This window comes from Paramisgurnus dabryanus, chromosome 14 (genome assembly GCF_030506205.2).
Source record: "Paramisgurnus dabryanus chromosome 14, PD_genome_1.1, whole genome shotgun sequence".
Taxonomy (NCBI): domain Eukaryota; kingdom Metazoa; phylum Chordata; class Actinopteri; order Cypriniformes; family Cobitidae; genus Paramisgurnus; species Paramisgurnus dabryanus.
Genome location: NC_133350.1, coordinates 31,582,033 through 31,605,872, shown reverse-complemented (window position 1 = coordinate 31,605,872; position 23,840 = coordinate 31,582,033). Strand labels below are relative to the sequence as shown.

Sequence of the window (23,840 nt, the reverse complement as noted above, 5' to 3'; positions counted from 1 at the left end):
GTTCTTTTTCAAAACAGTTTTCATCGAATTTCGACATGAAACAGGCAAAAACCAAAGGAGACATTCAAGACTTTATTTAAAGGGAACAAGAGGTTTTCATTGGCTTATGTACACAGCCAACTGGCTGGGTAATGTTGACTAAACCTCAGTACACTTACCTGCCGTCCGTTCAACTAACACTAACCGACGATCAGGTTTACAATAACGTGCATCAAACTGATGTAACTGTTGAGGTTGTTAAATCAACATGACCAAAACCCTGTCATATCTCTAACAAAGTGTTTATTTCAGTCGAACCGAGGACATTTGTGATAACCACATCACCACAGAAACCTGTTCCTTTGGATTCTATGTTTATTTTGATAGATTTGGACACACACTTTCTCTCTGTGCAACACTTCCCAAAGGGGCAATGCTTTTCGCCCACTTGAGAACTGGCCACCTTTCATGCGTGAAGCGAATGTGACGGGCGGAACTGTGTGTAACTTTAAAAGTGCTTCATGATACAAGGAGTAACGTGGCTCAAGAAAGGAATTTAACTCGCAGCGTATCAAAAGGAACACACTGTTTCTGCCCAGTTTCGAACCGAGGAACTTTCGCGTGTTAGGCGAACGTGATAACCACTACACTACAGAAACCCACATGCTCTGACACTTGGTTGTATCAACGCATTTTGTCACATATTTTGCGATCGTTTGAAGGGACCGCACAAACTGTATGAGAAAGGCGGTGCATTTCCCAGAAATGCATGGATGCTTCTTCTGAAACCGGCAAACAGCTACACACTTCTTAGTTTGGATATCTCTCCGATTTGTTTCAGAGATGACGTGTGAGCAGTCAAGTCTCAGCTCTGCGATCTGACCGAATAACGCAGATATTTCCAAACCTGCTGCTGGTCGGCTACTGTCCTGCAGACTTCAGTTTCAACCCACCTCAAACACAACAGTCTGTAATTATCAAGCAACCTTGAACACCTTGATAAGCTGCTTCAGCTAAGTTTCATTGGGGTTGGAGCTAAAATCTGCAGGGCGGAAGCTCACCAGGCGCAGGGTCAAAGACCCCTGCTATAGTGTGAGCACACAATTTGTGAACTTTGGCTTCACATCGCATGGGATTTACTCGTATAGTGTACGTTGGCATTTAGCCACGACTGTGCTGAAATGGCACAGTGTATGCTCGTCTTTAGCATTAGAACAGGGGTAGGCAACGCCGGTCCTGAAGTGCCGCAATGCTGCAGATTTTATTTCCAACCCTGAATAAACCTCATCCACCTGTGGTTCTCAGGTGACCTTTAGACCTTGGTTAGCCTGTTCATGTGGGCCTGATTAGAGCTGGAGCTAAACTCTGCAGGACTGCTGCACTCCAGGACCTACGTGAAAAGGATCCATGCTGAACTTTGAGTCCGAAAGATTAACGCGGCAAACTACCGCAAGAGGTTACGGACATACAGGCTTAAGGGGGCACCCGGATTTGAACCGGGGACCTCTTGATCTGCAGTCAAATGCTCTACCACTGAGCTATACCCCCTATCAGAACACACGTGACTGAAGAATTGAAAAACCAACATGTGTTATGCTTCACCACAGTTAAAGCTGTCTTGATAATGTCCAAGTGAACGGTTAGACCTCCCTATCTGCGTTTAAACGCTCTAGCACTGACCTATAAAAATTGTGCTAGAGACAACGTATGTTTTCAACCATTCCGCTAAGGTTTTTCAGTTGTTATGATTCCTGTTCTGTTCCTCTTACAGCAAACATCTACAAAGGTAAATCCGCTCAACCCAGTCTTTACCACTTTCTAGACAGTTGGCACATAGTCTGAAACTTTAAAGTCTGAAAACACTCAAGTGTCCATCAGAGACTCTGGATTGTAAGCACTTCAAAACTGGTGCAACGAAAACACGTTGCTTTGTCTAATGGGTAGCAGATCACTCCTAGAGGTGTGAGAAACAACGTAAGCTTCGGAAATGTTGCGTCTTAAAGAAAGTTCAACGTCACAACGACGAGGATAGGATTCGAACCCACGCGTGCAGAGCACAATGGATTAGCAGTCCATCGCCTTAACCACTCGGCCAAAAATGGGGCAAAAGGGACTGCTATGGGTGGGGGAAAAGAAAAAATGAGGAAAAAACAAGGGGGAAAAGGGAAAAATGAGGAAAGACTGAAAAATTTGTTAAAAATGTAAATTGAAAGAGAAAATTGAAGAGATTTTTTTCTTTTTACCAGTTTTTCTCCTTTTCACTTCTTTTAACTAAGAAATTACAACTATATCATTATATATAATATAATTTATATTATATAATAGTATAACTAAGTCAATATTTTAACCTATTTTACTTTATAACAAAACAACTCCTAATATTCCTAGTTTTTCTCCTTTTCACTTCTTTTAACTAAGAAATTACAACTATATCATTCTATATAATATAATATATATAATATATTAGTATAACTAAGTCAATATTTCAACCTATTTTACTTTATAACAAAACAACTCCTAATATTCCTTGTGGTAAAACTGAAAAATAAAACATACAAAACATAATTCAACAAATATGGTTTATTTTAAAAGCAAATGTATACGTAACAATAATTAGAAGAAATGTATAAACAAACACAAAATAATATATATATATATATATATATATACAAACATACATACATACATACATAAGGGCCGGCCTGGAAACTGCACTAATCTTAAGGGCCGGACTGGAGCCTGCACTGATCTGAGGGGCCGGCATAGAGACTGCACTGATCTTAAGGGCTGGGCTGGAGCATGCACTGATCTGAGGGGCCGGGCTGGAGAATGCACTGATCTGAGGGCCGGGCTGGAGAATGCACTGATCTGAGGGCCCGAGCTGGAGCATGCACTGATCTGAGGGCCGGGATGGAGAATGCACTGATCAGAGGGGCCGGACTGGAGCATGCACTGATCTGAGGGGCCGGCACAGACACTAATGTTCTTTAGTGTAACGCTTCTTTGGTGGCTCCCCTCTTGCCATACTTTCCTGATCCGCAAGTGCTGCCTTGTGCAGTCTCCAAGCACGTTGTCGGTTCCGAGGAGGTGGTGGAGCTGATAGCTGTTGGCCTGGCGGAAAGGAAGACCATCCCTGAGAGTGTGGTGGTGGTGCTGATGGCTGTTGGCCTGGTGGAAGGGAAGACCATCCCTGAAAGTGCGGTGGTGGTGCTGATGGCTGTTGGTCTGACGGAAAGGAAGACCTTCCTTGAGAGTATGGTGGTGGTGCTGATGGCTGTTGGCCTGGTGGAAGGGAAGACCACCCGTGAGGCATTGGTGGAGCCGGTGGTGGATGGAAAGACAAACCATGATGTGGTGGATACAGCGGAGAAGACCAGTCAGAATATCCAGGCCAGGTATGCAACCCTGGAAGTTGCTGGGCTTCTGCTGCAGGAGAATAGCCTGTGCCAAATGGCGATGTGTCTCCTAGCCCTAGCTCTGTGTGTGTAATAGAAGACATTGCAGTTCCAGTTCGTGCATATTTACGCTGACGAATAACTGCCTCACCCTCCCGATTTTCAGGCTCCTGGAATTCAATGGCAACATGTCCATGTTGTACAGGTGCAGATGGGAGCTCTTTAGGCTTTGGAAGCGGCTCATTTGCCAAACCAACATGCTGATGGAATTGCACTCCTTGCAGCAAGGTGTCTCGACCCGTTCTTGTTTTCCTGTCAAGAAGCCTGGGAAAGAAAAACAAACATCAGGTTTGAAGAGAGCAAAACTACTTTCAAAATTAAAAATTTACTATTTAGTACACTCAAATAATGTTATGTACTACATAGCAATATCTCAAATGATTGTTTATTCAAACAATTAAAATTGTATGAGAAATAAACTAAGCTGGGCCGGGTTTCCCAAAAGCATCGTAAGGCTAAGTAGATCGTAAAAACGATCGTACGAATCATCTTAGAATTACGGGCTGTTTCCCAAAAGCTTCGTAACTTAAGTTGCACTTGAAAATCATCGTAGATCTACGAGTGGTCTGGAGTAATCGTTCATTCATAAGTGCATCGTAAGACAACAGACTTACAAGGTCACCTACAGGACAACCAGCAAATTTCACTCCTGCAATGACGATAATGTAATGTTTTTCATGTTTATTTATTTATTGGGTTTTTCTTTGTTTATTTTATATTAATTATATAATATAATATATTTACAATTCAAATGAGAAATCAAATTTAAATGACTAAACATAAATGAATAAAGAAGGAAAACGTATTTTGTACAAGTTGGTAAAAGTTTTTTGTATTTTGGTAAAAGTTGGTATAGCAAATTGATAAATGGTTCATACCGATAGCTGCTATAATTAATCTAAACATTGTTTTGAAGGGAAATGGCATCTAATTAAAGAAACCAAATAAATATTTACGGTACAATGCAATAATCCATAATAATAAATAAACATATAGAATAAACAACAAATAATAATAATAATCTAAACTATAATAGAAACGCAGAAGGCATTTCGCAGTGGGACGAGTCCTAACTAAATACGGAAAAGAATATTTAACAAATTATTAAAACATTTAAAAAGTCATTGAACAATAATGAAAATATATTATTAAAAATATTAGTGCACATCTGCTGAAGATCATTAGCCTAAACAAGCTTCTGCTACAAATTCGAGTCATTCTATTGGTGACATTTCAGCACTTGACAAATGGATAGCGACTCGTAAGTAGCACTTAAAACCCAGCTGCGAGCGATTGTTTCACGTGCATCTTTGGGAAACACACGTAAATGAACAACGAATGTTCGTTATGTAGCTCGTAGAAAGCGCTCTTAAGTGCTAAGTTCAATCGTTATCGGGAAACCCGGCCCTGGATGATAACGATAAAGTAATTTCACAATTTGATTACTTTGCAGTTATTAAATGGATTTGAATCAACATTAAGCTGGCTTCAGCCGAACAATTACAGTTTTTTTCCTTTTAGTAGCTGCTTCACACTAGAATTTAACTCTGAAACATTTTTTTTTGTGGTTATCACAGTAAAGGTACTTTGAATCAGTAGTGCAATAGAAATAAAGGTGACTTGACAAAGTCTAAATAATAAATGTACAGATCTGTCAATTTTTGTAAAACAAATTCAAAATATGTGGACATATTCAGGACAGTCTTTATTATTTTTATGTATATGATTCGGTGATAAACAGCTGGATATACATTGTCTGAAATATTTTATTGTTATTCATCAGTTGCAACATTCTGAGGTCTGTTATTCTTTAATACTTACTTTAGTTTATAATAATATAATTACATTGTGCACAGTATGCAAAAATAGATGAATATAGATGAATACTTTTTTCAATACAATTGATAACTACAACAAAATGAAGTAAATAAATGCAATGAAAAAATATACAATTTGCAGTGTGATTCAATAGACCTATAAGAAGTGCTGGCTTTAAATACCTATATTAGCCATCTGATATACACAACTGTTAATGATGACCATTATTGTGGAGAAACTGACATTGCAATGGCACAGCTGATCACCTTGACAACAAATATATTTGCAATTAAGAACAGTTAGTTCTGTAGATACTTCTGTACGTGCTGTCGTTGATAGGAATATACTACTGAAGTGATTCTAGGAAGCCAAAACAAAACTTACCAAGACGACACTGTAGTGTTGTTGACCGTAACTAGCACCAAGTTGGTCTTCTCCAGTATCTCTCTGCAGTCTTCAAGCAGCTGCTTAATGTGACTGTATGTCATCACAATCGCCTGAGGAATGGCAAAGACTTTGCCCTTGTTGTCTCTGGGCCTGTTTCTTGCTTCATTGAACTCCTTCAAAAGCTTGAGTGCGACACATTCTGAAATCCTGTTGGCATCAGGTCTCTCGGCAGCCTGGCCATGAATCATGAACAGTCTGTGGATATAAATATGCTTTGATGGAATTATGTATGATTGGTATACTATGGCTCATTATAGCTTTGTAGGCATATAGACTACTTATATTTTTAAATTTTACACAGATAAAGCCCACACACTGAAAAAAGTCCAAGATCTCATGATTATCTGACTCTAAAATGTTTTTTTTAGCCTTAGTAAGGAATTAAATTACTACACAGGCAGCATGAAACAAGACTAGAGACATCTGTGCTGTACAGCTTAACTTACCTCTCAGCTGCTTGCTGGCCAGGGGCTGAGCCACTACGCTTCCGTGAAGCTCTCCAAGGACCTTCCAAGATCTTTTTCTTGCACTTAAGGGAATACTTGGAGGAGGACTGATCAATGGCATGCAGACACGAATATAACCTTAAAATCTCTGCTATCTCGTTGGTTGACAAAGCAGTGATAGTGCGGTTGAGGCTGACAAGGAACCTTGCAAGGTTATCCACTGCCTCCCATCCAGGAACACCCCTTGAATCACATCTACTGTCCTGAAAAAGGAAACAAAAAAAAACTAAGCTCTACATTACAAAATAGTTTATAAAAGGATAGTTCTCCAAAAATGAAGATTCTGTCATCATTTACTCCCCCTTAAGTTGTTACAAACCTATATACATTTCTTTGTTTTAATAAACACAAAAGAAGATATTTTGATGTAACCAAACCATTCATGAGCCTTATTCAATTCCATACTATTATTTTATCCTAGTATGAAAGTGAATGGGGCTCATGATTGGTTTGGTTACAAAACATTCCTCAAAATATCTTCCTTCATGTTCATCAGAAAAAAACACATTTATACAGGTTGATAACAACATGAGAGTGAAAAAATAATGACAGAATTTGTATTTTTGGGTGAACTATTCCTTTAACAGTTCTATGATAAACCATTCTTTACAAATTACAACCATTCGCATCAATTATTAGAAACTTTACCGGAGCTGATGTGCTAGGCTCAGCACAGAAAATGTCTTCAACATCAGGACTGCAAGAGCCATCTATTGGAACACTGGCTTCCTAGATATTTTTTAAACATTTGTAAGAGAAGAATAAATTAGAGCTACAACACCTATTGTTCAAAACATTTACTAGTATTAATAATTTGTGAAACTTAACAATAATGGTTAATATTTTTATTAATTTAATGCATTAATATCTACAGTAAGACTAAGCAATTCTTTAGTTACAGTACTTGTTCATCTTTGTTAACATACATAATAAAGCTGTTCTTTTGTTAGTTAATGTCAGTTCAGGTTCATTTATTTTCATAGATACAACTCTGATTTTAACCATGTATTAGTAAATGCTGAGATTAACAGAAACTAAGATCAATAAATGCTTTATAAAATGTGGTTATTGCTACACTGTAAGCCCGGATAAGTTGAATATACTTAAAAAAATGAAGCAAACTTGTTTCCCTAAAAACTTTAAGTAATGATTACTTAAAAACTTTAAGTAATGATTACTTAAACATATAAACTGTTCTAACAACAATTTTAAGTTGAATAGACTTCTTCCAATATTCCTGCACTCTTAACCCAGATTAGTTGACATTACTAGAAATTTGTGAGGAAACCCCTTGCATATAACTTTTGTTTTTATCACTTTATATTACTTTTGATGTTATAAATGGTATTATAACACAGAATTGATGACTGATTTAAGTCAGTCATTGAATAAACGTGATTCTCTACAGAAACACACACAAAACTGTGTTTTTGACATGCATTGTCAGTACTATGGAGAGAAATACGATAAAGTGTTCTGAACAGTGTTCATGTACAGAAACACTGATCACCTGAACGGTGACTTTAAAAAATTATAATTTACAACAAAACAACATCAATAATATAAGAGCTTAAACCTATATGACATTTTATTAACAAATATTTAAGTAGTAAAAGTTCTTATCAGTTTTTATTCTGTGAAAAAGCAGAAATTAATCAAAGGATTCAGGCGCAAAGGATTATGGGTATTCCTCACAACATGAACTAATAATTTTAAGTTCATTCTACTTGAATGTTTTAGTTTAATGGATTTTGTAAGCTTAAAAGTTAAATCAACTAAACTTTTTTAAGCTTTGGCTTCAAAACAGAAAATATTAAGTGATGTTTATTTGATTGTTTAAGTAAAGACAATATCTGGGTTAACAGTGTATACTTCATTTTAACTGATGTAGTCAACAAATGTTAACAAATTTTGTAAGGGGTTAATAAAAAGTTTAATCATGAATCATAATAAACTAGTAAAGTAACATTTCTATGTAATTTAAATGACAAAAGATCAAGACAACTGACATTACCAGAGAGGAGCTTAATGAATCATGACTACTTGATCTGCCAAGGATGTGGGTATCTAAACTGATGTCGGCTGCATCACATATTGTGACATCCAGACACTCATCCTCCTGAACCTCAACCTGCATCTCTGGCAGAGTTACGCCCACTTCACCATGCTCCAGTGGAGAGAGCAGGTCTCCTCTGTCAGACTGTGCCAGCAAGTACTCCACAGCTATACGTTCATCTGCAATAAAGAGTCATTAAACATTTAGTAATAAGATAAATATATCAGGCTAATAATCAATTATTTGCAAGAAACACATGAAAGTAAAATAAATCAACAACGTGGAATGGAAAAACTAAATCGAATACTTGTAACCTCACAGACACATCTAATAACCACATTCACATTACATTACCATTTAGCAGACTTACAAAGCGACTTACAAGAATTAGGAAACAAATAGTTATCATAGGAGGGCAAAACAATAATAAAATAAGTGCTTATAGATGGTTTCATCGGGCGCACGTGAGGTGAAGCGATAAGCGTCTGGTCCAAACTTTACTTCCGGTTTCTGTTTGTTTAATGGTCCGACTAGTTGCTGAAACTGAACAAGTTTTAGTGTTCAGGCGTGATGAAAAGCTTTTGAAACACACTGGTGCCTAAAATCACAATTTTAAGAGAATGTACAATAATGAATCCTACCAGTGGGTTTCCCAGGGGGTGTAAATTCTGGAAGGAGTGCACATCCAAGGACTCTGTTGCTGAGTATGTTCATGTAGGACATTAAACGTGCGTCATACATTTTGGTATGCGATACACCACTTATGTCCACAGCCTGATGAGCCCGGTTGATGTTCCATCTTGATGCACCCTCAAGCATGTACATCTGAGTATGAAGAGCATTACATCTCCACCCTGAAATACATAAGGTTTCATATGGTTAAAATACCATCATAAACCCAATTGATATAACACTTATTCAGTTGTTAATTTATTTCTGACCAAAATCTGTTTAAATTTTATGCCTTTAATTTTGTGGCAATTTTCCCATGTAATTTTAAAATGGTAATTGATGTTTTTCGAGGTATTGTTTTAAAGTTAGAAATTTCAGTATTGTGACAACACATCCTTAAATATACACATACTGTCATATTATTTCAATTTACCTGGAATAAAAGTGCACTGATGGCGATGAAAGCTTTCCAGAGAAGAGGACCCTCTGCCACACCTCAGTACATCCAGAACCTTGTCTCCCTTCTGTAACCCTGAGCCCAGTTTTGTGTAAAGCTGAACCGGGTGGATCTTGAATGCAGGGTAAATGTTTCTGCTGTACCTCCCACACGCGTGTCATGCTCTCTGGATTGACAAGGCGCAAGCCAGTCGTGTCGGTCAGTTCCCACATGGAGTCCAGCAGTCCTTGAATCAAGGCACGAGTTTCTTCAACTCCGCGTGTCCTCCTCCTGCAGTGCTTGGCTAGCTCACTGGAAGTAATGCTTGAGAGGATTTGGGCCTCTGTTGGAATATGCCCCCCATGCATTGTCTTTTTTGCCTCTTTAAGACGAGAGATGTCATCCTTGTCCCATTCAAAGATACAGCTGGACAACTTGGAGCAGAAAGTGCCATACAAGGGATGGTGCTCTGTTGTGAGACCAGCAGTGAACCGTCGCATGAAGTGGAATACATCAAGACGCACTGTGACCTTCCATGGTCGAAACCAGGTAAGAACTGGAGTCACACCTAGACAAATAAGAAACAAGGAAAGGTTAAGCCTTTTCTTACATTTAAATTTACATAATTAAACAATTATGCTTTTTCTGAATTAAATACATTTGTGTTTACTTGACTGCAAACAGTGAACTGGGGTTCTCATGCTATATTTCCATTTTGGTAACACTTTAGTATTGGGACCAATTCTTACGTTTAACTAGTGTCTTATTAGGTTACATATTGGCTGTTCATTAGTGCTTATAAAGGACATATTAATGCCTTGTTCTGCATGACCATATTGTACATCCCTTTACCCAATCCAATACCTAAACCTAACGGCTACAACAACAACTACCTTATTAGCTAATTATTAGCAGTAAATTGAAAGGTTAACTGATACAAAAGTCATAATTTATAATCAATAAGTGTTCCCCATACTAAAGTGTTACCCTGTTACCAATTTTGTGGTAACCATGCAGATCTGTGATTTATTCTCATTCTGAAATTTACCTAATATACTTGCTAATACAAATCATGCATTTATAACCACTATAAATGCATACACATTCCTATTAGGAATAGTTAAAAAGCTACAAACCTGTCTTGCTGCAGCAGTCCCTATCAACATAAATCACAGCTGGTTCTGGCTCCCCAGCATCCTTGTATCGCTTCACAATGCCCTGACACAAGTCGTCTAGAGCAGCTCCCTCACCAGTGGTTAGGACACAGTTTAGGACTTGGCCAAACTCATTTCCAACGTTGGTCATCCAGGTAGCGGTGTCCGCAATGCCACCAGCAAGCTTTTTAGCGATCTATATAATTACATAAACACATAAGGTATAATCACTGAACATCAATTTAAGTTTATATGCATATTTATAAAAAATATATAAACACACACATAAACACACACACACATTTACCTTTTTGGTAGAATCAAGCTTCAGGATGCTACCATATGTTGATGTTATGACACCCTTTAGCTCATCATGGTGACTCAGAATTTCGTTGGCATGGGCGGTCTCAAACCACTGTGCTAGAGGTAGGGGGCAATAGGGTGGTGGCTGCTCATAAACCACTTCTAGTTGGGTCAGGGCACATTTTTTTTTATGGAACTCACAGTCTGTCAGGTAATCTATAGTCCGTCTTGCCCACTCCTCACTATGAATTTCTTCCAGCGCTTGCTGCAAGTAACTAGAACTGTTTCCTGCAGTTCTAGGCTTAAGCAAGGTTACACACTTCCTGTCAAGGGCAAGGTGAGTGGTCAGAACAGCTGGGAATTTATTTCTGTGGGAGGGATCCAGTTGTTTTAGGATCTCCGAACTCCAAGGGCAGACAGGAATCATACATTTACTGCAGTGAGGGTAGTCTGCTCCAATTAGGTAATACCTGGAGTCAACATCAATTACTTCCCTCACTTTAGTGTAGATCCCTGAATGGTGCATCTTCCTATTGCACTGTGTACACTTCAGAGGAATACCCCACATCCTCATAGGGCCCCACAGAAACATTCGCCGCCTGAAGTAATTGCCTGGATTAGGTGGTGTAGTAGTAGGCCTGCTGGGACTTGGTGGATGAAACCAGTTTTGGGAAAACTGTTGCTTCAGTCGGCCGGTGCTGTCATACAGACACTGAGCTATCCATTTCTGGTCTGCTGGTTTGATCACTCGACAAAACTGCTTGGGGAGAAAACTCACCCAATTCACTTCAGGAGGCCTCATTAATGAAGTGTGAAAGGTAGTTTGTGAAGCTCCTTGCTGCTCTTCGATGTATGCATGTGACTGAGCAGTCGATGTTGCTGGTGGAGCTCCTTGCTGCTCTTTGATGTATGCATGTGACTGAGCAGTCGATGTTTCTGGTGGAGCTCCTTGCTGCTCTTCGGTGTCTGCATGTGACTGAGCAGTCGATGTTGCTGGTGGATCCACAGATTGTTGATCTTGGTCTGAAAGACTAGTCAAACGATGATGATTTTCAATGTGGTGAAGCAGTCCAACTGCACCCCACACGTTTGCACCACATTGGTCACAACATTCTTGGACATGGTAGTCTGACAGATGTTCAGTGAAACCCTCCACAACAACATCTTCACTACAAAGAGAACACTTAATTAAATTGCTGCTTTGAGGGGCTGGCCTGGAGGCTGTACTGCTCTGTGGTTTGGAGGCTGCACTGATCTGAGGGGCTGGCCTGGAGACTGCACTCCTTTGAGGGGCTGGGCTGGAGCCTGTACTTCTTTGAGGGGCTGGGCTGGAGCCTGCACTTTTTTGAGGGGCTGGGCTGGAGCATGCACTGATCTGAGGGGCTCGTCTGAAGCCTGCACTAATCTGAGGGGCTGGAGCCTGCACTTCTTTGAGGGGCCGGGCTGGACCCTGCACTTCTTTGAGGGGCCGGGCTGGAGCCTGCACTTCTTTGAGGGGCTGTGCTGGAGCCTGCACTTCTTTGAAAGGCCGGGCTGGAGCTTGCACTGATCTGAAGGGCTGGGCTGGAGCCTGCACTGATCTGAGGGGCCAGCCTGGAGCCTGCACTGTTCTGAGGGGCTGGTCTGAAGCCTGCACTTCTTTGAGGGGCAGAGCTGGAGCACACACTGATCTGAAGGGCTGGGCTGGAGCCTGCACTGATCTGAGGGGCCGGGTTGGAGCCTGCACTGCTGAGGGGTCCTGCCTGCATGCCTAATGCTGTCTGCTCAGCTGACTGTAAACAAAAAGATTAGTTTTTCCCTAGGCTTGAGAATATTGCCAGTGCAGTAAACAATGTTGTTTTTAGCCTTATAAAGGTGCATCATTTGGTACACAAATATCTAATACCTCTGAATTATAAAAATAAAACATTGTTGAAAAACATGTTGTGCATTACTGCATGCCTTCTGTCATTTGATTCACACCTCACATTTTTGGGAACTGAAGGAGCTTTTAGAATAGTTGCAAAAACACCCACCTTCAGGTATTCATGCATGTAGAATTTCACAAATTATACTGAGGTTATCATAATATATAACACACACACACACACACACACACACACACACACACACACATTCTGGTTTCCATGTTTTGTGGGGACATTCCATAGACGTAATGCATTTTATACCATACAAACTGTATATTCTATTCCCCTTACCTGCCCCATTCCCTAACCCCAACCATCACAAAAACCTTTCTTGTACCTTAGATTTTCAATAAACATCATCTTGTTTGATTTATAAGCTTGTTTCCTCATGGGGACATCAAAATGTCCCCACAAGGTCACAAAAACACTGGTATTCCTATCTTTGTGGGGACAATTGGTCCCCACAACGTGATAATTACCAGGTACACACACACACACACACACACACACACACACACACACACACACACACACACACACACACACACACACACACACACACACACACACACACACACACACACACACACACACACGCACGCACGCACACACACACACACACAAACACACACACAACATTTTCTGACTTATATTTTTAATGTAAAGCTTTACAACACAAATCATTTAACTGTACAATGACTTGTCCATCAGTCCACCAAATTAAATGTTTTTAAACAATACTTAGCACATAGTCTACAAAGCTTTTTATACTCATAGGAGTTTTGACATACTTCAGGCTTCTAAATAATGTTTCTGGCCTTACAACAGAAATCATGCGCATTTTTCTGTTATGTTTTTAACCTAGGTTGGTAAGCATGACTATTCACATTTATCTGTACCTACCTTATGATACCCGCAGTTGCAGAGGATTCTTTTTCCAAAGATATCATAAATGCTGGTCTGTCTGTGTAATGGGCAGTTATTAATTTTCTCCAAGGCAGCTTTCCACTTCTTTGCCCCTGGCTTCTTGCCTGTGGTGAAGTGGTACTTCCCTTGGGCATACTTCAGCATGATATAATGCCAGTAGGAATCAGGGGCCTCATTTATAAAATGCTGCGTAAAAACCATCCTAAATTTGATCTTACGATCATTTAACAAAAATGCGTACGTGTGATTCATAAACCGAACGTACGCGCAGAAAACGCGCGTACCCCTTTCAAATCTATAAATCAGAAATGAACTTGAACTTGTGCGCGCAGCCGAGCAGTTTCAGATCTCCGCCTTTAAACGATGCGTAATTAATGTCAGACATATAAAAAGCGCTTGTCAATGTTTAAACCCAGTTTCAAACAGCAAGAACGGCTTATATTTCCTAACACCTGCAGCAATCAGACAAGCAAAAGTGCGTACGTCTGCTCAGACCCTGACGTGGCGCTAAGCAGTTTTCCACGTCAAAGACGGTTTTTATAAATATGGACTTTGCCGTGGATTTTCGCCTACGCACACTTTACGATCAAATCTGTGCGTACGCACGCTTTATAAATGAGGCCACAGGTTTACCTGTCTTAGTCATGTCTACCAATATAAAACAACAGGGTAAATATCAGACCACTTGAGACAGATACAAGGAAAAAATGTATTTTTTTGGTGGTTTTAACCTATGGATGCTTGTTTGATTATATGACTGTATAGTATGTTGTATGAATAGTAATATGAAAGCATGGTAAAACTAGTCAAACTTTTCAAAGCATTTGCAAGTAAACAATAAACAAAGTTAATCATTAATAATAGTTAATACCAAACATTAAAAGTAAAAATATGTGTATATTTGGGTGGTTTATTGCATGTACTGATGCTGATATTATACAAAAAATATTAAAACGAATTACAGACAACATACAGCATAGAACATTTAATGCAAGTTAATGTTTATAATATTTTATTGTGGTTTTGTCCGTCTCTGCAAGTAAGAATGTTTATAATGGGAAAAAACTGAATCCGTTCTGACAAGCACTAAGCGGCACATTCAGTTGACGAGCATGATGCGTTGCCTTGGAAACAAAAATATCCTTTAAAAAAAAACTCACTCCAGTCTGGAGTAAGTTTTAATAACGGCTGTTTTGGTTTCCATGGCAACGCATCATGCTCGTCAACGGAAGGAACTGTTAAACTTACGTGTAAAAATGTTTATTGTAGCGTGCATTTATAAAAAGCAAATATATAGTAATTACGTAAAAATTATAAAAAATAACATTACTAAAGTTATTTTCTAGTATTAAAACATACATCTTCATTTAAATAACTTACTGCTTTCTTTTCCTCAAAAGATAACCTGTTTTGTTCACATAAAATAGTCGCTAAGAAGATGGAAACTTTAATAAATTCGGGTTGGATTTTATTTATTTATTACACTGGAAACACAAAATATGTACACACTGTATTTTTACATTAGTAATCATCATATCATCGTTGTATATACTAAAAAAAACTGCCTATGTTGTTCCAAAATGAAAAGCCACCACTATTTATACCACCATATTGTCCAAATATAACCTCTTATAACTAACGTTATATAAATTAAGCATTAAACCACCAAGTTAAGAACCGTTATCTAAATTAAACGAATGCAACGTAAACGGTTGAGACTGAACCAAGTCAAACGTTCCGCTTTTCTTTCACGTAATACTGTAAAGTTACTTACCTGAAATCTTAGGATTGTTAGGATTTGCATTAGGAATTGGTTCGCAAGTGTTAGGACTTATTTAGAATGTGTTAGGAAGTGTAACAAATTGTTAGGAATGGTTAGGCTGTCCGATCGCCGGCGGGTACGGCCACCTCGTCCTGTGAGATTTTCCCGTAACCCCTGCTGTGGGGCATTTTGCGATTCCTAAATTACCACCAAGTACGTAGTAGCGTGCATCAAATTGTTTCCGTTGTTGGTGTAATTAAACGTTATCTTTAAGAAAGCGTTCATTTTGGCCTGACAGAAGGGAAACGCCTGAAGAGAACTGTGCATGAGCAATCCATCGCCTTAGACATGTTTAGAAATAATTTCAAGGACTGACCTTTAATTGATTGGGGTTCTTTTTCAAAATAGTTTTCATCGGATTTCGACATGAAACAGGCAAAAACCAAAGGAGACATTCAAGACTTTATTTAAAGGGAACAAGAGGTTTTCATTGGCTTATGTACACAGTCAACTGGCTGGGTAATGTTGACTAAACCTCAGTACACTTACCTGCCTTCCGTTCAACTAACACTAACCGACGATCAGGTTTACAATAACGTGCATCAAACTGATGTAACTGTTGAGGTAGTTAAATCAACATGACCAAAACCCTGTCATATCTCTAACAAAGTGTTTATTTCAGTCGAACCGAGGACTTTTTGTGATAACCACATCACCACAGAAACCTGTTCCTTTGGATTCTATGTTTATTTTGATAGATTTGGCCACACACTTTCTCTCTGTGCAACACTTCCCAAAGGGGCAATGCTTTTCGCCCACTTGAGAACTGGCCACCTTTCATGCCTGAAGCGAATGTGACGGGCGGAACTGTGTGTAACTTTAAAAGTGCTTCATGACACAAGGGGCCCTATTTTAACGATCTGAAACGCAAGTGCGAAGCGCAACCCGCAAGTGAGTTTGTGGGCGGATCTTGGGCGCTGTTGCTATTTTCCCGGCGTGAGAAATAACTCTTGCGCCGGGCGCAAATCAATAAGGGGTTGGTCTGAAGTAGGTTCATTATTCATAGGTGTGGTTTGGGCGTAACGTCAAATAAACCAATCAGAACGCTAGCCAACATTCCCTTTAAACGCAAGGGCGCAAGTTCCATGGCGGGTTGCTATTATTATGACGGATTTACCAGGCGCACGCCAGGAGCGGTTCACAGCCGAGGAGACCGACGTCCTTGTACGGGGGAATCCCACGCTTGCCAGCATAAATCGGGCATGCCGTGTAACGGGAGGTGGATCTGCCTCAGTACTTGACGCCAGCAGAGGACATCGCTGCGTCCACCCTCACCGCTGAAAGGGTTTGGGGGCTTTGAAATCGGACCCAAGAAACGCAAGCAAGGTCCAACCCCAAAGTACTCTTACAAATCAAGTTCATATACATTAAGGTTTCTTATGAAAACATTTTAATTATTATTTACATAAAATAAACGTAATACAGCCACACAACAAAGTTATGAAAATATTTTAATCGTTATTTGCATGAGAATAAATAAAAACTATCACCACAATGCTTACCACTATGATTCCCCTTATCTCGTGTATTAATATTTTTAAGTGTAACAATTTATGATTTGCAAAAATAACTGTTGCATCTGTGTAGATTAGATAAGCAAAGTGTATGCGCGTTGTGCACCCTATACATTATGGTCAAGCATGCGCCCTTAAAATAGCATAATGAACAACGCGCAACGCGCCACTGACTTTAAACTTTTTTTTTCTGGTCAGTGGCGCAATTGTTTTTTGAAACTGCAAAATAGCATCAGGGATGGTTTGCGCCGGAACACGCCTCTTTTTTTGCGCTGAACCACCCAGGGAGCGCAAGTTCATTCCCTAGTTTGCCGACGTGCTTCTGTGACGGGAAAAACCCGCTGTGCGCCGGGGCAAAATACGAATGATACATGCGTCACGGACAAAGTCAATTGCGCTGGGTGCAAGATAGAGCCCAAGGAGTAACGTGTCTCAAGAAAGGAATTTAACTCGCAGCGTATCAAAAGGAACACGCTGTTTCTGCCCGGTATCGAACCGAGGACCTTTCGCGTGTTAGGCGAACGTGATAACCACTACACTACAGAAACCCACATGCTGCGACACTTGGTTGTATCAACGGATTTTGTCACATATTTTGCGATCGTTTGAAGGGACCGCACAAACTGTATGAGAAAGGCGGTGCATTTCCCAGAAATGCATGGATGCTTCTTCTGAAACCGGCAAACAGCCACACACTTCTTAGTTTGGGTATCTCTCCGATTTGTTTCAGAGGTGACGTGTGAGCAGTCAAGTCTCAGCTCTGCGATCTGACCGAATAACGCAGGTATTTCCAAACCTGCTGCTGGTCGGCTACTGTCCTGCAGACTTCAGTTTCAACCCACCTCCAACACAACAGTCTGTAATTATCAAGCAACCCTGAACACCTTGATAAGCTGCTTCAGCTAAGTTTCATTGGGGTTGGAGCTAAAATCTGCAGGGCGGAAGCTCACCAGGAGCAGGGTCAGAGACCCCTGCTATAGTGTGAGCACACAATTTGTGAACTTTGGCTTCACATCGCATGGGATTTACTCGTTTAGTGTACGTTGGCATTTAGCCACGACTGTGCTGAAATGGCACAGTGTATGCTCGTCTTTAGCGTTAGAACAGGGGTAGGCAACGCTGGTCCTGAAGTGCTGCAATGCTGCAGATTTTATTTCCAACCCTGATTAAACCTCATCCACCTGTGGTTCTCAGTGACCTTTAGACCTTGGTTAGCCTGTTCATGTGGGCCTGATTGGAGCTGGAGCTTAACTCTGCAGGACTGCTGCACTCCAGGACCTACGTGAAACGGATCCATGATGAACTTTGAGTCCGAAAGATTAACGCGGCAAACTACAGCAAGAGGTTACGAACATACAGGCTTAAGGGGGCACCCGGATTTGAACCGTGGACTTCTTGATCTGCAGTCAAATGCTCTACCACTGAGCTATACCCATTATGAGAATACACGTGACTGAAGAATTGAAAAACCAACATGTGTTATACTTCACCACAGTTAAAGCTGTCTTGATAATGTCCAAGTGAACGGTTAGACCTCCCTATCTGCGTTTAAACGCTCTAGCACTGAGCTATAAAAATTGTGCTAGAGACAACGTATGTTTTCAACCATTCCGCTAAGGTTTTTCAGTTGTTATGATTCCTGTTCTGTTCCTCTTACAGCAAACATCAACAAAGGTAAATCCGCTCAACCCAGTCTTTACCACTTTCTAGACAGTTGGCACATAGCATGGACTTTAAAGTCTGAAAACACTCAAGTGTCCATCAGAGACTCTGGATTGTAAGCACTTCAAAACTGGTGCAAAGAAAACACGTTGCTTTGTCTAATGGGTAGCAGAGGTGTGGGAAACAACGTAAGCTTCGGCAATGTTGCGTCTTAAAGAAAGTTCAACATCACGACGACGAGGATGGAATTCGAACCCACACGTGCAGAGCACAATGGATTAGCAGTCCATCACCTTAACCACTCGGCCACCTCGTCCTGTGAGACTTTCCTGTAACCCCTGCTGTGGGGCATTTTGTGATTCCTAAATTACCACCAAGTACGTAGTAGCGTGCATCAAATTGTTTCCGTTGTTGGTGTAATTAAACGTTATCTTTTAGAAAGCGTTCATTTTGGCCTGACAGAAGGGAAACGCCTGAAGAGAACTGTGCATGAGCAATCCATCGCCTTAGACATGTTTAGAAATAATTTCAAGGACTGACCTTTACTTGATTGGGGTTCTTTTTCAAAATAGTTTTCATTTGATTTTAACATGAAAAAGCAAAAACCAAAGGAGACATTCAAGACTTTTTGTAAAGGGAACAAGAGGTTTTCATTGGCTTATGTACACAGCCAACTGGCTGGGTAATGTTGACTAATCCTTAGTACATTTACCTTCCGTCCGTTCAACTAACACTAACCGACGATCAGGTTTACAATAACGTGCATCAAACTGATGTAACTGTTGAGGTAGTTAAATCAACATGACCAAAACCCTGTCATATCTCTAACAAAGTGTTTATTTCAGTCGAACCGAGGACTTTTTGTGATAAACACATCACCACAGAAACCAGTTCCTTTGGATTCTATGTTTATTTTGATATATTTGGCCACACATTTTCTCTCTGTGCAACACTTCCCAAAGGGGCAATGCTTTTCGCCCACTTGAGAACTGGCCATCTTTCAGGCGTGAAGCGAATGTGACGGGCAGAACTTTGTGCAACTTTAAAAGTGCTTCATGACACAAGGAGTAACGTGTCTCAAGAAAGGAATTTAACTCGCAGCGTATCAAAAGGAACACGCTGTTTCTGCCCAGTTTCGAAGCGAGCACCTTTCACGTGTTAAGCGAACGTGATAACCACTACACTACAGAAACCTACATGCTATGACACTTGGTTGTATCAACGGATTTTGTCACATATTTTGCGATCGTTTGAAGGGACCGCACAAACTGTATGAGAAAGGCGGTGCATTTCCCAGAAATGCATGGATGCTTCTTCTGAAACCGGCAAACAGCCACACACTTCTTAGTTTGGGTATCTCTCCGATTTGTTTCAGAGGTGACGTGTGAGCAGTCAAGTCGCAGCTCTGCGATCTGACCGAATAACGCAGATATCTCCAAACCTGCTGCTGGTCGGCTACTGTCCTGCAGACTTCAGTTTCAACCCACCTCCAACACACCAGTCTGTAATTATCAAGCAACCCTGAACACCTTGATAAGCTGCTTCAGCTAAGTTTCATTGGGGTTGGAGCTAAAATCTGCAGGGCGGAAGCTCACCAGGAGCAGGGTCAGAGACCCCTGCTATAGTGTGAGCACACAATTTGTGAGCTTTGGCTTCACATCGCATGGAATTTACTCGTTTAGAGTAAGTTGGCATTTAGCCACGACTGTGCTGAAATGGCACAGTGTATGCTCGTCTTTAGCGTTAGAACAGGGGTAGGCAACGCCAGTCCTGAAGTGCCGCAATCCTGCATATTTTATTTCCAACCCTGAATAAACCTCATCCACCTGTGGTTCTCTGGTGACCTTTAGACCTTGGTTAGCCTGTTCATGTTACACGTTACTGAAGAATTAAAAAACCAACACGGATTTAACCTCCCACCGCGTTTAGGGACGGGGTAACTGAGAGAATGAAGCTTCTCGCGGGATGAGCATAATGACAAATGTAGCAGCGGCACAGAAAGCACAAGACACACTTGTCAGTGGTATGGGTAACAGAACACAATGGGTATTGGGCGTGGCCTCAAACATGCTGTGTTTGAGGAGCTGCACTCTAAAAAAATAATCCATAAAATAACGGATAATGTCCTGTCAGAAAATTACCCGTACGTTTTCCGTTATTTCACAGACATTTCCATTTATTCAAAAACAGAACATTATGTAGATTTTCAGAACACTGTCCATAGATTTACAGGGCATTGTCCGTAGCCTTTAGGGACACTTCAATCTGCCTATGAAACGCAACAATGGTGACAATCAACAACAAAGATTCATGCCGCAATGCATGCTGGGTACCAGGATTGTGGAAAACTCTCTTAACATTTACTCTCACCATTGTTGAAATTTGTATCCAAAGTGTTAATGTCTCTGAAGCAAAACCCACAGCTGACACATTTGCAGCAATCTTATTCAATACAGTGTCTTATTAGGTCAGCATAGAGTGTCACTCTTATACATTTCAGTTCTTCATTCTTATTTTATCATTTCATATTTAAATGCTAGGCATAATAACATAAAAACAACCAAGCTTAGATGACAATATAGACACTTCACCTTACTCAAGGAACTAACAAGTTGTAATTGCTACAAGCAAAAACACTGTTGCAATATTAAAAGAGCAGAGTCAGTTCTGAAAGTCAAGGGACAAAAGCCCAACTAAAGGGAACAGCAATCACCATAGTGGTGACTTCAAAGGAATCTACAAACACAAACTGTAGACTTAATGTGATAAATGTTGTGGTAAATATCCATTTGACTTACACGTCACGTCAGAAAGAAGATTTGTCTACTAAATCACATGTGTGGATGCTGGAATATTTGAACACTTGTATCTTGTTCTGACAGTATTTGTTTAGAAGTTAAACATCATCCATGTTAGAAAAGAACTCTGCAAGCAAGTTGTAATTTAGGTTTCAAACAGAGATGGTGATAGAGAGGCAAAAGTGAAAGATTGCAGCAGGTGTTATTGCACCCATAATGCAACATGTTTAAAAAAAACGCCTGTAAAACATAAATACGGAAAATTCCTTCATATTTACACAGTAGATAGATAGATAGATAGTTTTATTGTCCTGTAAACAGGAAATTTGTTTTCACAAACTGTCATACAGTACACGCAGCTAGTACAAACATATATACACAAAAACAACAACAACAAAACACAAGATGGTGAATGTTCAGCTTTGTAGATTATTGAGGATTGAGATCGCCGATGGTACAAAGCTCTTTTTGAAACGAGCCCTTCTCCATTTCAGGGTCCTATACCTGCGGCCTGAGGGTAGGAGAGTGAAGTTGAAGTTGAGGGGATGCTCTGGGTCCGTTGTTATAGATTGGGCAAGGCGGGCTATTGCTCTGTCATTAAGTTCTGAAATGTTAGGTGTAGAGGAATGTATTATTTTTGAAGCTATGTGTGTGATTTTACTGAGTTTGTTTTTGTTAGTGACTGACAGCATAGTGTAAAAACTAGTGGAGCAGTATAACAAAATGGGCTTTGTCCCATTTTTAACGGATTTTTTTTAGAGTGTGCCTCAAACAAAAGAAAGTTGTCTGTTAAACCGTCTTAACTGCGTCTGCATCCATTCATACTGAAAGCAGGCCACAAACCCTTCTTCTTTCCAAGACTTGGCAAAACCTTTAAGCAAAGCAATTTGAAGCATCTGCCAAACGGATACATGTAAATGTAAGTGTGCTGTACTGTAACGAGTTTAGCAAGATGGTCTGCTTGTCCTCACCACCTGCCTGAGAGCTCACTGAGAAACGAGGCATATAGCGACCTTGTTAGATTAGGCATCCAAAATTCTCTTAAAGTCAATTTCGGGCTACCTACCCATAAGAAAGGTATGAAATTTTTATCGCAGCAACCAATTTGATAACTTTTGTATATTGGCATAACACTTGGTATTTTTCATCACTGCCATTATCTTAGACTAAATTGATGATTTTGCCACAATGCCGCTTAGTGGTCTGATGATATGAAAAATGGCTTTTTTGCTTGTTTCCTTTTTTGCCCTTGGTGGACTTGACTACTGTTTGCAGCTATATTCATTATTATATTTTTTTAGCATGGGCCTTTATACCTGAGATGCCATGATGCTGAGTAAATGATTAGAGAACTTTTTATTTGAGGTGTAGTTTACCTTTAATATTTTACATCTGTCTACATCAAAATATAGTTGAAACTTTATATCATTACAAATAGTATTATATATTGACTGCAGGAAAATTAATGTCCCAGGTTTTTACAAAACACCTGCAGAATTCTCTAATTTATGTACATTTGTAAACAAAAGAGATTCTAAAATCAACTGGCAATAGTTTTTTATTTAAAATTATAATAAAATGTAATTATCTTTATTTAAATAGCTTAGTTGTGCTTCAAAAGGTTGTGGTTAGCCAAAAACTGAAATAACACACCTTTCTTTACAACCACAGCCAGTTTAAAGCATTAAAGTGCACCTATTTCATTGCTAAAAACAACGTTATTTTATGTATTTGGTATAATACAATTTTTTGTGTGATTTATTGTAAAAAAAACATTATTTTTCACATACCATAAATTTTTGTAGCTCCAGATTTCATTCTCTTCCTGAAATGCACTGATGTTGAACAAAACTCATCGATTTGAAATTGATCGGAAACGTGAGGTTCCTTACCATGTATGAAAAATTTGCTCACAATGCAATGCTAACAGGAGTTAACTTACAGGCTGTGAATCCAAGCAGGAGGAATTATGATAATATTGTCCAAGAAAAGAGTTTTACGTTTTGAGACGAAAACTCGCATCTTTATTTACTTTGGGGTTTGTTGAAGTTCAAGTAATTTAGTATATCCAAATCTTCATGTTTTGGACTGTGGGAGTGTACACAGAAAGGTTTCATAAACAAAGTCTGTCTCTGACCTAGCCCTTGCTTGAACCAGATACTTTTTTGCTGTGAGGCAACAATAATGCGCGCAACCACACTGTGCTGCCGTCTACAATGAACACACACTTCCCAATCATGGTAACAATGAACAAACATCATTCTTTCAAAATTACTCCAAATACAACATATAACTAACATTAACTACATCACAATATAAATAATGCCAGCAAACATTAAAACAGTCATCTTTTTGAGTAAATATTTACCAAAGAAGTGAACATG

The 23,840-nt window shown here is 39.7% G+C and overlaps 1 protein-coding gene and 5 non-coding genes across 6 annotated transcripts; all 6 read right to left on the bottom strand.

Moving 5' to 3' along the window:
* Nucleotides 1-565: 565 nt before the first annotated feature.
* trnav-aac (transfer RNA valine (anticodon AAC)) lies at nt 566-638 on the bottom strand. The gene has a single exon. It is a non-coding gene; the product is annotated as a tRNA-Val (tRNA).
* An 817-nt stretch (nt 639-1,455) lies between these two features.
* On the bottom strand, nt 1,456-1,527 carry trnac-gca (transfer RNA cysteine (anticodon GCA)). The gene has a single exon. It is a non-coding gene; the product is annotated as a tRNA-Cys (tRNA).
* A 1,429-nt stretch (nt 1,528-2,956) lies between these two features.
* Nucleotides 2,957-8,316, bottom strand: LOC135747322 (uncharacterized). Its single transcript, XM_065265938.2, has 5 exons — nt 8,220-8,316; nt 6,854-6,934; nt 6,146-6,408; nt 5,637-5,894; nt 2,957-3,698 (listed from the first exon to the last, which is right to left on the bottom strand). The coding sequence occupies exons 4-5, from the start codon at nt 5,885-5,887 to the stop codon at nt 2,957-2,959; spliced, it is 993 nt and encodes a 330-aa protein (XP_065122010.2). The 5' UTR covers nt 5,888-5,894; nt 6,146-6,408; nt 6,854-6,934; nt 8,220-8,316.
* Nucleotides 8,317-17,471: 9,155 nt separating this feature from the next.
* Nucleotides 17,472-17,544, bottom strand: trnav-aac (transfer RNA valine (anticodon AAC)). The gene has a single exon. It is a non-coding gene; the product is annotated as a tRNA-Val (tRNA).
* Nucleotides 17,545-18,360: 816 nt separating this feature from the next.
* Nucleotides 18,361-18,432, bottom strand: trnac-gca (transfer RNA cysteine (anticodon GCA)). The gene has a single exon. It is a non-coding gene; the product is annotated as a tRNA-Cys (tRNA).
* A 460-nt stretch (nt 18,433-18,892) lies between these two features.
* On the bottom strand, nt 18,893-18,974 carry trnas-gcu (transfer RNA serine (anticodon GCU)). Its single transcript has one exon. It is a non-coding gene; the product is annotated as a tRNA-Ser (tRNA).
* Nucleotides 18,975-23,840: the final 4,866 nt, after the last annotated feature.

What these genes read in the sequence shown, in the direction of transcription:
- LOC135747322 (XM_065265938.2), bottom strand. Translation starts at nt 5,887, where the DNA reads ATGATTCATGGCCAGGCTGCCGAGAGACCTGATGCCAACAGGATTTCA. An exon ending in AACACTACAGTGTCGTCTTG is followed by an intron (nt 3,699 to 5,636) that starts GTAAGTTTTGTT and finishes TTTCTTTCCCAG; the next exon opens with GCTTCTTGACAGGAAAACAA.